The 16717-nt window shown below is 39.6% G+C and overlaps 1 protein-coding gene across 1 annotated transcript; it reads right to left on the bottom strand.

Moving 5' to 3' along the window:
• Nucleotides 1-8434: 8434 nt before the first annotated feature.
• On the bottom strand, nt 8435-16032 carry LOC139714431 (cilia- and flagella-associated protein 119-like). Its single transcript, XM_071626140.1, has 8 exons — nt 16003-16032; nt 13638-13669; nt 12492-12557; nt 11530-11699; nt 10097-10167; nt 9538-9715; nt 9078-9185; nt 8435-8628 (listed from the first exon to the last, which is right to left on the bottom strand). The coding sequence occupies exons 1-8, from the start codon at nt 16030-16032 to the stop codon at nt 8435-8437; spliced, it is 849 nt and encodes a 282-aa protein (XP_071482241.1).
• Between the last annotated feature and the right edge of the window lie 685 nt (nt 16033-16717).

Below are 16717 nucleotides of genomic sequence, written 5' to 3' on the forward strand. Positions count from 1 at the left end.
CAAGTGCAAGATTAAATTCTGTGCCTTATTTGCTAAACAATTAATGTGGTAGGAGGACAACGACCTGTTAGGCAATATGGCGGACCAATAGCTCTATATTATCAGTGTTATAGAATAAATGACAATGATGTAGTTCTGAAGCATACTTTTCATTAAATGCTTTTGCAATGACTCAATGTATACTTTTAATCGAACTAAGTATATATCCATGACTTGCTCATGAATTACGGCAGAACGATTCGGTGAGGAAAGTTTTCTGTCATGTCATTACGGAAGAAGTAAACGTGTCAATATTTTGCTATTTGTTTCATAATTATTTCTGAAGTGGTTAAATGTATTTTCCTAAAACATTTTTTTTCTTTTATATAATACCTACGTTGCATCCAAATGCCTATTGAAAAAATGCGGGTCATGTATTCAAAGGTCAAAGATCATAGGTTAATGGAAGTAGGGCATACATTGTACAACATTTCACTAAGTTGTTGTTGTTGTTTTTTTTTTTGGGGGGGGGCATGATTCAAAGTGTCCTAAAACCTTGTATAATACATGTAGGCCCTATTTAGTTTTGTAGTCACGACTCTTGCTATGTATGATGCCAAACTCTTCCCGCTCATACAAATGCAGCCGTTTCAGTGAAATAATTATGATGATTGGTAATGCTGAAGTGGTTCATAACATTCCATTGATACTATGTATAGAACAGAAAGTGAATTTGACAATGGTATATGATATCCGCAATTTACTCTTTGACAGGTTCTATCATCCGATCAATACATTGTAGTGTATAAATTGAATATACAGTAGTCCCCTATTCAGTAACTACAGGTTAAGTTAGATAAGCTGCATTCATTTTGCACGCGACCATGGCGTTATAGCCAAAGATGATTGAATTCTGTAAATCTCTGTGTGCCTGCACAGGATTGGAAAACGAAACAACTTTCTGTGTATAGAACAACGAAACAGAAACTGGTGCATGCATTATTCTCAGTCACTTTGTTATGCATAATGATGGTTTGCTCATTGCAGTTCCGGAATCTCAGCTCGAGGGACTCGAATTGATCCCAAATCAGTCGGCATGCGTGTATCACCCAAAACAATATCTGAACACAATTGTAACTGCAGTCCTCCATAGTCTGTATTGGTTGCCGATAAGGGCTGGTATCAAGTTTGATTTTCATATTATTTACAGTAACTTGTATTTAAATGCCCGTATACGGTATGCGTATCTCAGTTAACTCTTTAAACCATAGTTGTAATCTACGTGCCAAGAATCTCATGTTTTCAATAAGCGTGAACTCCAAGACATGTCGTGATAAGGACTTTAAGACAATTGGCATCGTCATTATAAAACGAATTCCCATTTTACAAGACACGTTTCAGATTTTAGATAGAAATATGGATTCGTTTGAATGCGTACAAACAGCTTCTTAAATCCTCTTACATTTTGTTTTTAAGATATGGTGTATACTTTAGAAGTGTAAGAAGCATGCTCTTGTTTTAGAGGCTTTGAGTACTGGTAAGAAGCATATGTTATTCTTATATATTATGTGAACGAATAATTACGCATTCAAGAACGTTTTGAATAAAACGTATCCAGACAACTGCATATCATATTTTCACCTCTTCCTTCATGCAGATGTATACTCTTGCCGAGAAGGTTAACTGTTTGATAGATATAATGCTCACCTTATTGAAAAGGTAATTGGGTAAAATTTTTGGTTTCAGTATAATATTCAAACACAACTAAGTTAACTTTTACATCAACATTTTCACAACTCACAAATTCCACACGCACACAGTTTCATGATTCACAAGATCCAAGTTACACTAATCCTAGTTACTTTGCAGAGTGCAACAACAAAATAAGTTATATACTGAGCAAATAGGCTTACATCAGTTCGCACTATTCAAGGTTTAGAGTAGTTAAGGAACTAAATCGTACCCGATTATGTGATGCTCAGTTGCACCTTGAGATGATGGGCAATATTGTCCCTATAAAGGAGCAGGCATTGACACTGACTTGCTTCTTTAAAGGAGCAATTTTGCAGCAGTCATAGAGCAAATAAGCACCACATAGGTGCAACATCATACCAATAAGGCACAAGAATGCACCCTCAAGAGAGGGTACATTCTTGCATCCTTCGGGCGAAAAGTTGCACCTAAAGGTACGAGGTTGCGCCTTTTTCAAGGGGGCAAAGTTGCTCCCGAGGGTGTAACTTTCACCCTTTCTTGCGGGTACAAAGTAGCACCCACAGTTCCAAGATTGCACCCTCAAAACAAGGCACAATCTTTGAACTTTGGGTGTTTCCTTGCACCCTCACGAAAGGATGTAAAGTTGCACCAAGATGTAAAGGCTACACGGGGTGTAAAGGTGCGCCGAAAGGTAAAGGGTGCAAGATCGCACCCTCAAGAAAGGTGCAACTTAGCACCACTTAGTGTGGGTGGAAAGATGCACCCTCAAGAAGAGGTGCAATCTAGCACCACTTAGTGTGGGTGGAAAGATGTACCCAAGGGAACATTTTCGCACCCTCAATAAAGGGTTCAACTTTGCACCCTCTCTGCAGTATTATTTTATACACACGTGATTTCCTTGTTCCTGTGAGCTACGTTTAATATGAGCGTGACCCAGCATTAGACACGTGTCAAGCCTTTGCAGACACAGAATTTTTTCTTCATATTGTTTAAAGGTCATTTAAAACAAATCTAAATATATATTTATTTCTTTTAAGTTAAGAGGAGCAAATGTGGAGATCATGACCTGTGATACATGTTACGGGAAGTCTATATTTTTATGTGTACTCGTTTTTTTCAACTACAAGGAATTACCTATGAGCTAATTGGATAAAGAAGCTGAGCATTGGCTTTTTTTTTTCATCAGTTAATGTCAGTGCTGGTGTATTATTCTTGAAAAGTTGGCATCTAAATGTCCTCCAAACCAAGTACTTACTGTATAAAATTATATTCCTGTGAGTTACGTTTCTTATGAGCATGACAGATCTGTAGACACGTGTCATAGTGGTTACAAACACGAAGTTTCCTTTGCTTTCCTCGTTATCAAGAAGCGATTTTGAACAATTTCAGATGTTCTGGTTTTTTCAATTTCGTTACGAGAAGGCAATAATGATTTCATGTAAAACATGTTAAGGAAAGTTGATAGTTTGGTTATTTTATCAATACTCATCTTCGTCTTCTCAACAAGAAGATGATACACATGAGCTCATTTGCTAAAGAAGTTGAAGGATGTTTAATTGCTGGTAGCCACGTAGGGGCTTTTGTCATAACATTTTGCATCTTAATCCCTCGAAACCAAGTACATGCAGTATTAGTTTATAGATAACATAATATTTTTGTTGTTGCTGTGAGCTTATTCATATGAATTTTAGACATGTTTCTCATATATTTCTGTCATATGCTTTACTGAAGAACAGCAAATGTTGAGTTTATTGGCAAGAGAGGTTGATCATTAGTTTACATTTAAGTTTATTGAAGTGCCGGAGCATAAACTTGTCTTGAAATATTAGCATCCAAAACCCTCCAAACCCAAAACGTGCAATACTAGATACGACAGGAATTCCTTGTTGTTGTGAGTTATGTTTCTTAAAAACACTGATTTTTTTCTGCTTTTGCAATGTACTATGTTCAAAAACACTCTTAAACAATTTTCAGATTTCGTTTCTTTCTTAAGAGAAGAAAACGGTGAGGTCATGTGAAGCATGTTCCTATAAGTTTTATTTCGTTAATAATTTTTCTTTACCCATCTCCTCAACCGTAAGGTGATACGGTACCTAAAAAGTCATAGGCCAAAGGTGTTGAGCTTTACTTCCCCTTTTTAAAGTAAATTTAAGAGCTGGGGCATTATTTTTAAAAAGTTGGCATTTTAAGCTATGTACACCGAGGACGAGTCTTACTGAATGGATTTCTTGTTGCAGTAGAATTGTATTTTTTTATGAGCTTGATGGAGTATTAGACAATTGTATAAAGTGTTTGCAAAAACTGTTAATGTATTCCCTTTTGCTAATGTCCAAAGAGTTCATTTGCCAAGTTTAATTGTCTTTTGTTTTAATCATCAGGGGTTTGTTTTATCATGGTCATAGAGGAAAGAAACTTAATTATAAAAAAAGCCTTCATATAAGAAGAGATACTGACAATTTCATCAAAAGTTGTGATTTTCAACATTTCCAAAATGCAATTGATTAATATTTCTCCCCAGGGCACAGAAAGAAAGTAGTTTTTGGTCTTTTTTTTTTCACGTCAGTATGTTATAATACCCGCGGGTTTACGCCCATCCCACCAATTTCCATCCGGATATAACTGTATCCGGCCCTGTTTTTGTTTTTTTGTTTTTTGTTGTTTTTTTTTTACACTGCAAAGAAAATGAGAACACTGATGTTTGAGAAAAATCCCGACATGTTTGATTGGGGCAATTCTTTTTTATGTCTATTATTTTTTCCAAATAAGTTTTTTGGTTATCACTGAGGACAAATACAGATACCCTATTTCTTCTACCAAAACCACAGCACTGTATATTCTCATATTTCTACAGTATTTCGTCTCAACACTTGCCCTATTGATATTTCAAAGCATGTTTCCCTGTGCGCTCAAGAAACTCCCCCATTAAAGGAGACCTCCGGGTGATTCAGATTTTTACATTTGTACAACTATGAATTAGTTATACTGAGGACAGAGTTTCAGAATTTGTGATAATTGGGATGAAGAATAAGAATATTTTCAAAAAATAGAACAAATTGCAATGAAAAAGGATGATGACATGGGAGAGTCACCATAAGAATGCATGAGGTGGGGGTCAAGGAAGCAGAACAAAAGAATAAGGCATGCATAGATTATAGACTGGTGAACTCGCAAGCAAGCGGTATTGTTATGGAATTACACTGCTATCATTTCTGAAATATGTGAACTTTATAGCTGGTAAAATTGGGTCTTTGAGAGCGTCTGGGGGCTACGCCTCACCACTTACAGCGTCTGGCAACGGTCATGCATGTATTCTGTAAGTGTAAGAACAAGTTCCAGTGGGTTTCATGGGGTTACTTTCCTAATTTTCAGCTAGACTAGCCTAGCTGGTAAGAGTTTGGTCTTTGGGGCGTCTGGCGGCTATTGTCTGGCAACAATCATTCAATTATCCTTTGAGTGTATCACAAGAACAAGTTCCAGTGGGTTTCACAAGGTTACTTGTTCAGCTAGGCAAGCCTAGCTGGAAAAAAGTTTGGTCTTTAAGGGCGTCTGGCGGCTACCCCCCACCACTTAAAACGTCTGGCAATGGTCATCCATTTATCCTGTAAGTGTAACGAACAAGTTCCAGTGGGTTACATTAGGTTACTTTTTCAGCTAGGCTAGCCTAGCTGAAAAAATTTGGGTCTTTAAGGGCGTCTGGCGGCTACCCCCCACCACTTAAAACGTCTGGCAATGGTCATTCATTTATCCTGTAAGTGTAACGAACAAGTTCCAGTGGGTTTCATGAGGTTACTTTTTCAGCTAGGCTAGCCTAGCTGGAAAAATTTGGGCCTTTAAGGGCGTCTGGCGGCTACCCCCCACCACTTAAAACATCTGGCAATGGTCATTCATTTATCCTGTAAGTGTAACGAACAAGTTCCAGTGGTTTTCATGAGGTTACTTTTTCAGCTAGGCTAGCCTAGCTGGAGTTTGGCCTTTAAGAGCGTCTGGCGGCTACCCCCCACCACTTAAAACGTCTGGCAATGGTCATTCATTTATCCTGTAAGTGTAACGAACAAGTTCCAGTTGTTTTCATGGGGTTACTTTTCCAGCTAGGCTAGCCTAATTTTGGGGGGTCCTTTTTGTGGCCCTCCTGGCCACACCCACCACCAATGACCAGCCAGACGTGCATTTCCATACTCAGGGGCATATGTACTAAATTGCTATACACATAAAAATTGGTAACCTTTTCAGCTAGGCTGACCCCCGCTGGCTCCCGGACTATTACGCTCTATGTCTTGCCAGTGTTAGACAATCTTGTGTAGTGGTAAGCCAACTTCTAGTGGACCGTAGGAAGGTTTGTATGTAAGCAGTGTTGAACTCATATGTGCAGTCATATATTGATTCAGAGTAAAGCCAAGACATTTCTGGAAGTGTTTGTGGGCAAGCTAGAGTGTATTCAGATTTTATGCCTACAGTGCTACGTTTATCTAGGGCAATATTGCTGAAGTTTTCCAGGGGCTCACTGACTTGGCAAGAACCAATGTATTCCACCACTACAATAGCTATAAATCAATAAAATGGAAAGAAATGGGCAAAATTGAAAGCTTGTCACCAGACATTTGGAACAGAAACAGCCATAACTTACTCTTAGACTACAGTCTAAAACCCACTTAAAACTTGTGTATTTGACATATGAGCCACAGACCATAACTTTGAAATGAATTAAATACAGATTGATGCACTGTACCTTCAGAAACATTTGTGTGTGTTTATTTACAGAGTATTTGCCAGCACATTCTTTGTACAAAGAGAGGAATAACTGATATTAATGGATACATTAATAAACTTTATGATAGTCTACCGGTACATACAACTTGATCAGCTTGGAGAAAGTAGTCAGTAGATATTTCCACAACTGGGTATATCCACAGGTGATGGGGGAAAAAAGGCTGTGGAAAGTGAAATTGCTCTGCATTGTGATAAAGTATGCTTCACTCAATTTGTGTATGTTTGTGTGTGACAGTGTCTACAGTCAAGGCACCCCTGCTTCTTGTTCAGTTTGTGTTTGATTCTCCACATTAACTAGGGATTAAAAAAAAAACAAACAAAAACAAACAAACAAACAGAGAGGCACAGCATGGAAATGCCTGGAAACATATTGTAACTGAAGAAGATGTAGGGTTTGGAAAAGCAGTACAATGTTGACAATAATGAATAATTTAAAGTACAGTATCTGGTACCTGTAGATACATACTGATACTAGACTTGTTCCAGCTGTCCCCGAAAAAGGAAACAACTGCAAAGAGGAGATGCAAGCAAATTGAGATTTGACAAAGTGAAGTAAATAATTGCAGAGAGAATCACAGTCACAATGCTGACTGGCATGCTTCCACAGACATTGTTGTATAAAAGAACTGGTAATTTTAAGTGCACATCACATAAACCTGTAAATCATTTTGCCCTAAATCTGTTGAGGCAATGGCCTTGCAATAGTGTTAAGTCTGCAGAAGCAGAGGGGGAAAAACCTTCCTGAGGATAGACGAAGTTCTGCGACGTCAAATGACGCGTTGCCTGAGGGGTAAAAGCAAATCGTGTGTATTAGGCACATAGTTCTAGGGCGCGGTATGCGAACTGTATACCTGCGTGCCTATCATGGGACGTGGGATGTAATGCTTAGACACTTGCCCACATGTATGTGTGCCCCCATATGCAGTTTTTGCCCCTCAAGCATGGCTTAATAACATCATTGGAACCTTGTCTATGGATACAAATAGAAAAAACTGTCATTAAGTGCATGCTTCCATAATGTAAGATAATCATTCAGGGCCTAGCATCTGCACATTTAAGTGTTTTAAAACTTTCTGCCAAAGATGTTCCAGGATGAACTAGAAAAGCACTCTGAGAGCGCAGACCTCCGCCAAGCATGCAGCTCATTTCCACCACTGATCTTGTTCTTCTATTATTTCCATCCATACATACTGCATTGTGTGCAGAGTCGCCCGAATCCCAATATAGAAGCCTTATGTTGCGTCGTAAACCCTCAGCTGCACGACGCGCCTCGCCCTAACAGAAACTAGAGCACGCACTTTAATACGCGCATGCAAACCTCAAATGCGCGCAGCCTGAACTTGCAAGTTCATTGACCCTACCTGCTAAAATATCAAAAATCCTTCATAAATTCCCCCAAAATTCTCAGATCACTACCAAAAGTTAATCGCTTGGTACTTGTGTCATTCTCAACCTTTCCTGCAAGTTTCATCCCAATCCGTTAGCCACTTTTTGATTTATTTTGCGCACGGACAAACGAACGAACAAACCAATAGTAACGAAAACATTAACGTCCCCCCTTGGCGGAGGTAACTAGGGGTGTACTGACCCATCTATTAAGATGGAACCTGCCACTGGATGGATTCTGACAATATACAGGTCGTCTGATATCAATCGTGTACTACAAGCAAATGCATGATATTGTAAGAAGCCTACTAGTTTTGATGTCATGAGGCAATGTTGTATGACACGTATTGACAATTTATCAAGGGTTTCCATGGGTTAAACAAACACACCATCCTTATCGAATCTGCTACACACATGCCTTAAGGTCTAAACCCAGTCAACCCTTTGAGATCAATCTTTTCGTCATTCAAACCGCCAGTCATGTAATTCACAAGTCCAAATCCAAGAATCAAAGCTGACGTTACTGTATCCCATTGCTGATCCTCAATAATGTTCTCAAGAAAGTAGTTTCTGCAGTAGTGGGTGCCATCTACTTTTTCTTGCCCTTGCTAGACGTCCGCCCCTTGCCGCTGCCAGGGGCATCAGCCAGGGATAGCTTCTTCTGGAGGGACTCGTTGTTTTGCTGGATCTGATCTGACAGGGAGATGCGGAGCTTGGAGAGCTCTTCGTTCAGCTGTGCTGTGATCAACTTTCGAAGCTCTTTGGTGGTCTCTGACTCTTCCTCTGCAAATTGAAAAACAAACAAAAGAATGAGATTAAGCTTTCTCACAATCATTTCATTTTGTAGATACCGGTAGGTCTAATGTTCATTTCAGTATGAAAAAAAAAAAAAAAAATCATTGACGAAGTTAGCCTTTACTTCAAATTTTGGCATTTCACATTTGAATCCTGCTTCTCTTTACATTATATGCCAACTATATACTCAAGGACAAATCTGCAAGCACTGAGTCATTGTTACATCGAAAAGACCTGTTTGATAACTTTTCACTGCACTAGCAATAGTAATTATGATGAGGATTACCATTATCATCACTTATCAATACTACCATCATCATCATCATCATCATCATCATCATCATCATCATCATCATCATCATCATCATAATAGGGACAAGGATGCACTAGGATGGATGGACAGTACTAGTGGGGAGACACTTCAATGATAGTCATACCTTCAGGGGATGGTGGCTTCTCTGGATCTCCTCCATCTGTAACAGGCTGTTCCTGGTCTTGCTGTACACCCCCTTCTGTTTCTTCCGCAATCAAATTGAGCTCTTCCTCTGTGAAAAGCAGAAAGACAGATTATACATGTAAATGGCATTGCGACCCAAAGCTTACATATAACAAATATCACCTACATAATACACAAAGCTTTTGTCACAACTGTTACAATTTAGATTTGAACCAAACCAGTTGAGCAATTCATTAACTAAACAGTAAACAGACTACTAGTAATTTAAGGCCTTTGGCGGTCTATGGACCCCCCCCCCCCCCCCCCCCGAAATTTAGAGATTTGCAAAATGAAGGAATGCTACAGTGGAAGTCTTTACATAATGTGGCAATACATTTGTGCATGTATTCATGTGCCCACATGTGCTTGCTGCCACCTTATGTAGGTTTAGAAGTCTTTACCTTGTGCCTGGGGCTCTTCTTCTGGCATCCCATCATAGGTCATGGAGAGGTCAAGTCGCACCAGTGGCGTGAAGACGTATTTGTACAGCTTGAAGTGACGAAAGTATGTGTTCACCACATAGTCGATGATCAGCCGAACGTGCTCATGTGTGAAAATGTTCACACTCCAAGGTGGTCTCTACATATTGAGGAAGTTAACAGTTCATATTTTCTTAAAATTTATAGAACTGCACCTATAATGTACTCTTGTACAAATATTGACTTGTACACACAATAGATAATCAAATCACTACCACAAGTATAGTAAACTTTGCATTGAAAATCATAAAATGAAGGCCACATGCTCAATGAACAACTCATATAAATTTAGAGTGCTGCTATCGTATTAATAAGAAAAGAAGATTGTCCCATCAGTAGACACAACCTTTCATTATGTAACTTGTAGCCATTCATTGTTAGAATGTACATCTCCTTGATTTCCTACATTATACGTAATTACATGTATATGGGTTGTCCGATATAGTACATACATGAATCACAGGACACATTGAAGACTTACCAGCACAGCATGGCATAGCACCAGTTCCCTGAAGTAGTCATAACACTGCTCCACATTGCCGAATGGGGTTTCTGCAGGATAAGTGAAATGCAATCATCTAAGGACAAAAGTTACTTATAAACCAGCCACATAATGCTTAAAGTCCTTGTTGGCTTTAATGAATAGAGTGCCGGGTATATCAAAGCACGCAGGATGAAAGAAGTTTCATCAAATTAGGGTATCAAATAAAGTCAGAGAACTGTTGACAATTCCAATGTCACCATAAAAGAGTGATATTAGTTGCAACCACATATTCAAATCAGATACTGTATACGCCATATATTTAGCGAGTCTAAATTTTTGCGAATCGGGACTTCCCGACAATTTTGCAAGTGGTAATATTCGCGACAAAGGAGTATATCACTGAACGAAGAATGTATACGGGCACGTCACATTCATATCAGGATCGGCGTCAATATTTTTTGTGCATCTTTAAATTCATGAATAGCATCTGACTTGTGAAATTCGTGAAAATATAAACCTCGCGAAATATTCGGCATACACAGTAGGTGATGATGCTATCCCCTCACACCTCTCCCACAAGCCTGCAAAAACTTTTAATTAAATTTCATTTCTTGAAATGAAATCACAAAGAAAAACTGGTGTCCTTCACATAATGGTGAGATAATCTACCTGTGATGACTGTTCAGGGGGAAGAGGCTGACGTTATTCAATCATTGACCAAAAACTTACACTATTTTGTGTACAGTCATGAGGTGGAGTACCACTGCATCCCAATTTTAGACAATACTTAGAGGTAAAGCTTGCTTTACATGGCAAAACTAGAGAAGCACTTTGAGAGCGCAGACCTCCGCCAAGCAGCTAATTTCCACCAATGATCTTGTTCTTCCATAGAGATCAGTGATTTTCACCCAGATTATGCATGCTGGAAATCACCTGATTTCCCAATATAGAAGCTCTTTGTTACATCATCGGCTTCCAGCCGCACCGTGCGCGTGCGTGCCTCGCCCTAGCAGAAACTAGAGCATGCACTTTAGTGCGCGTATGAAAACCTCCAAAATGCGCAGCTTGAACTCCTAAGTTCATGAAGTTCGTTGACCCAACCTATCAAAATATTGAAAATCCTACATAAAATCCATAGAAATTCCTGGATCACTACCAAAATTTAATCATCTGTTCCTTGTGTCATTTTCAACCTTTCCTTTAAGTTTCATCCAAATCCATTCACAACCTTTTGAGTTATTTTGCACATGGACAAAGAAACCACCGGTAATGAAAACATAACCTCCTACCTCGGCGGAGGTAATAACCCAAATTCATAGGTTTGTTAAACTAGTCAACAGCAAACATGATACACACAAAATTATACTTTTCCAAAGAATCATGATGAGCAAATTACTGAGTTAAAGCTTGTCTTTGATGACAATACTCACCCACACAAACCATGTGAGTTTTCTTCACAATGGAAAAGAACGCAGATAGCTGCTCTTTGGAGAAGTTGTGGTTGAGTGCATGCTGTGTGGCGTAGAAGTACAAGTCCAGCAAGGCAGCTGACCGGGGGTTTTCTTTGTAGTCGCTCAGACTGAAGTGATTTGCTAAGATGCTAGGAAAAAAAGAAACAGTACATTGTCAAAAGGTTCATCTTCTTGGCTAAGCTTTATACTCACATATATGCTTGTTGTTTACTAGCTTGTTTTGGCCACGTGATTCATTACTGCTGAAACAACTTTTTTCTTCGATCGGAGCAATTAGTTTTTGTGGAGAAAGTGGTTATACACATGTAGATGTTTAACTTGCTGTCACTGAAGTACAAACTTAACAAGTTGAGTTGTATGAGTGCTTGTCTAATGCATCACACATCCAGATAAAACAATATCTTCAAACAAATGCCAAAAAAAACAAACAAACAAGAAAAGATCTGGTATTAAAAAAAGAAGCTACAGCAATGAGCTGTTGTTTTCATATAGTTGGGACTGGGAACTGAGATCTCCACTGAAAACAGGTAGACCATTTAAAGCTTTTTAAAAAAATTCATACCAGTAAATTATGATGCCATAATGTTCCTCTAAAGGCTGGTGCTATCAGCATCTCAAAGTTTTTAATACACTCGGTGTAAACGGAATATGAAGGTAAAGGCAGAAGGTAAATCTAAGAGATTTACCATTTCTGTTTTTGTTAGTGTACTGATATGTTACACAAAATATTTAAATCTGATGATTTCTAGTTGATAATAAATTGTAAGTACAAATTTTGTAAAGATAAAACTTTCCTGCTTTGACCCACTTAATGTCCTACAGCTAGCAGTGTATGGATTAGAGTCACCATTTCTGTTGAGGCAGACACCAACCTCACTGGAAGAATTCATGTTTGCAATCCGACATTGAGAAATTCTTACATCTTGACTTCTTCCATGCTGGCAGCTTCCTTGATCTCCTCTGATTTGTGGACATCCAAATCCGCCCTGTCAATCAAAGCACAAAGTTTTAGGAAATGAATATCCTGATCTATGTTCAGTGAATTAATCAGATATTCTGTACCACTACCACAGATGACTGCAAAATTGCTAACAGGTCAGAGGCTGGCTAGGCTTGTACTTTATTTGAACCATTAATATAGCAGATGTGCAGACAGTCAATAATCCATTAATGAACATGTACACGATGTATATATCATTGACATCAAGAAGTCACAAGAAAGGAAACAACATTTTAGTATTGTATTATTACTAAAGTATTAGTCTGCATACTGGCACTGAAAATTGCACACACATACACCCATGCAAACACAAACACCTTTTATGAGATGCTTCAACTGGGGATATGATGGTTTGCTTAAGGTAATCGGACATATGCCATTATTTGCTTCTAACACTTTATTCTAGTTCTTTATTCCAATAAAATGATTAATTGAAATTGAACACCATCTGAAAATAATATCTAAATCAAGTTTAGCTGCTAAAAAAAAAAAATTAGGCTTCATGCGGTGTATAGGTGTATACACAACAAAGATTTGTATTACATTTTAGAAATTCCCAAATTGACAATTGAATGGTGTGAAGCACTAGTTGCCAACATGCAGGCACTAGGTATGCAGGACGGAGAGGTGCATTATGTACCCGGAAGGTGCCGTAAGGGCCTTAAGAGGGCACTTTTTCACTTGTTTTGAATATTCTGAACAAACGGGCATATGCCTGGTATGAAATATATGGCCAGTTGCCTGAAGAGACACATGAAAATATCCCAATTCAAGCCTCTCACAAGAACATGGTAAACACACACACGCACACATAGACATTACAAAAACAAACAAGCTAAACTTATCAAATCTGTAACAACTTACAACTCTTGTCTTCTTGTCTAAGGTTAGATATTATCAGACATATAGAGGTTTAGATATCTTTAGTACCAACAAAAGAAACAACAACCACAACCACAACAACAACAACTTTAGGTGCCTACTGGTAATAGGTATACAGCTGTATTAATATATCTGGATGATAATGATAATCAAACAGTAATATTTTCCTTCATATGAAACTCACCAAAGACAGATCTTTGCCTTGTGATCTCTGGGCTAAAGTGGAAAAATGGAAGAAAATGAAAGAGCATTAATGTCATCACAATATCTTCACTATAAAAAATGGCATTCCAATCATATTTTTGGACAGTCTAGGTCCTCCCATCAACTCTCATTTTCACACATAAGCCCCCCCCCCCCATACTTTGGTAAAAATGACTGTTTTATCTAGGTTGTTTTGATTTTTAAGGCGCGTGTCAATTGTGAATATTTACGCCTAATATTCTACATAATCTTGTTTTCATTGAAAGAAAACAAATTCAAATCAATAAGGGAGAAAAAAAATAACTACGCTGCATTACTGCCTTAGATCTAAACTAGTCTTGTCTATTTAAATTGGGTAAAAGCGGCGCCTTAACCCCTCTAGTGCTCTAGTAGTAGTGGAATATGCCTCATCTGACACTATGGGATCCATCAACTGCATGCTGCAAGGAATATCAGCAAGACTGAGATGATCCAACTGAGGGCAGCCAGATATGCCCTGGACTGACACTGGAATACATCAAGTGTATTATCAATGCTGCAGAAGCTCGGATGGACATCACTACAAGTACAACAGCGATGTAAACATCTCCGTCTTGTGATGTTCTACAACTTCACAAGATCCACACCCAGCTTGTATGGTTGGACCTACTACACATCAACCGCCTAATCTTTATTTGCTTGATAAGAATATTTAACACTGAAATTCACGTAAAAAAAACTTGACCTACGTGATTGAGAAAATCCAGCACTATCAAATGCCATTGTTCCCTTTTCAATTCGAAGTTTCAGTGCAAAAATATCGCCGTCGAACTTGCGTGGCCTCGTTTCAGCTCCCCGCGGTAATACTCCTTATTGAGATCGACTGCTGTTTTTACATTGACAATGCACACAAACCAAGTTGTATTGAACACCGTGTTGTAAGAAGCTTTTTAGAAAATGCCATTGACATTACATTACGATTCGGTTAAACTATTCATTCGAAATTTTGTCCTTGATTAAAACCATAAATAAACAGTGAATTTTCGCGTTTTCCTACCCATCCTCATCAACGGTCAAAAGCCAATACATTTTTATGTGCTCTGCGCGCAGTGCAGTGCGTACTAAGCGTTCTGTGCGCCAAAACTACGCGGTCGGTTTCATAAGGCTACCATACCGACCCTTCAACTGTGAGGCTTTCATCACCAAATCCACCAGACCATCCAGAGGTGTGAACATGCAAGGTTACCTCAACCGTCCATCCCGGACTCAAAAACACCAAAACTCATTCTTTCCTCGAACGGTTAAAAGGTCTTGGAAGTTGGAATGCCCTCCCAGACAATGTCAATGTCAGTTCGGGAAACCCACTCACAAGGGGGGCCCCTCCTTATAAGTAACCCGTCCCCCTTATAAGTAACCCCGTCCCCCTTATAAGTAACCCCCGGGGCACCCCTTATAAGGAGTCTCCACGCTTTTTTGCAATGCAACGCGAAAATGAAAGGACTGCGGCAATTCGCTTGATTATGTCCATAAAGCTTCACAAGTTTCCTAGTTACTCACGAAATTTGAGCAAAATTGGTTTGAGGCATCATATCTAAAATCATGGATTTAAATGCGATGTCAAACGACCCATGCGAATGCTGAAATGCGAACGATTACTGGCGTGAGTGTCGCCAGGCGCGGCGGCGCGGCAATGCTTGAGTGCAGACCGCAGACCACGTCTGCACTCGAGCATTGCCGCGCCGCCGCGCCTGGCGACACTCACGCCAGTAATCGCTCGCATTTCAGCATTCGCATGGGTCGTTTGACATCGCATTTAAATCCATGATTTTAGATATGATGCCTCAAACCGATTTTGCTCAAATTTCGTGAGTAACTAGGAAACTTGTGAAGCTTTATGGACATAATCAAGCGAATTGCCGCAGTCCTTTCACTTTCGCGTTGCATTGCAAAAAAGCGTGGAGACTCCTTGTAAGGGGTGCCCCGGGGGTTACTTATAAGGGGGACGGGGTTACTTATAAGGGGGACAGGTTACTTATAAGGAGGGGCCCCCCTTGTGAGTGGGTTTCCCGAACTGATGTTGTGACAGCCTCCTCAGTCAACACCTTTCGTCTCCTTCTCTTCTGACGAATGAAAGGCAGTAGCAGCTAATTTCGAGGCAGTTTTTTTTACTTGCACCCTGTAAATTATTTTCAAATGCACCTTATGACACACAATGTCACCAAGTTCTGCAAGAATCTTCAAGATTGAAGGAAGCAGACTACTGACAAGAAGAAGAAGGTGGCTCCACGCAGCTACACAGCTCCATTATAACATGTAAACAAATGTATGGGACTACACAGACTGAAATTTACCGCTGGTTCTATTACCTGAGGTATTTTGGGCACTTCTCCCGGCATTTTGGAGTATACTTTGAAGTTCAGTGAGATGATATAAGGGAATCAGGCAGTTGGCAAGACGAAAATCTTCTCAAAAATGTGCAAGAAAACAGAAAAATAACGAAATTGTATCACACCCGACTTCGAGCGAGTGGGACGACAGTTCCACTATGAAAACTTCCGGTGGTAGCCAAGCAATATTGCATTGTGGGATCGAGATGTGTTGATGTCGTCTGCTAGATTCTCTAGCTGTGAGTGGCCGATGGCTGGACAAAGATTTGTTTTATTCTCTTTACAACTTATTATCCATGGCCGGCGGAACCGTGGGGGCCGTGGGGGCTCGGGCCCCCACACTTTTTGTGCACCGACAAAGGAATACATAAGGTGTCATCACTTTGGGCGCCCACACTTTTTTTAATCCGGAAGTACGTAAGTGGCACTAATCAGTGGCGTATCTAGGGGGGGGGGGGGGGGGGGGGGGGGCAAGGGGGGCACGTGCCCCGGGCGCCACTCCTTGGGGGCGCCGAAAACGAAAAAATGAAAAAAGAAAAAGAAAAAGAAAAAGAAAAAAAGAAGAAGAAGAAGAAGAAGAAGAAGGAAAAAAAAAAAACTCGCCCGGACTGGGGGCGGCGGGGGGGGGGGGGGAAGAAAACCAAATCAAACAAGATAAAAACAAAAAATGACAATGTTGAATGTGTTCACACAA

The sequence above is a fragment of the Diadema antillarum genome, unplaced genomic scaffold (genome assembly GCF_040938485.1).
Source record: "Diadema antillarum isolate AM-2024a unplaced genomic scaffold, OU_Dant_1.0 seq00002269_RagTag, whole genome shotgun sequence".
In the NCBI taxonomy this organism is placed as follows: Eukaryota; Metazoa; Echinodermata; class Echinoidea; order Diadematoida; family Diadematidae; genus Diadema; species Diadema antillarum.

What these genes read in the sequence shown, in the direction of transcription:
- LOC139714431 (XM_071626140.1), bottom strand. Translation starts at nt 16,032, where the DNA reads ATGCCGGGAGAAGTGCCCAAAATACCTCAG. An exon ending in AGCATGGAAGAAGTCAAGAT is followed by an intron (nt 11,700 to 12,491) that starts GTAAGAATTTCT and finishes TTTTTTTCCTAG; the next exon opens with CATCTTAGCAAATCACTTCA. An exon ending in GAAGCCACCATCCCCTGAAG is followed by an intron (nt 8,629 to 9,077) that starts GTATGACTATCA and finishes TTCAATTTGCAG; the next exon opens with AGGAAGAGTCAGAGACCACC.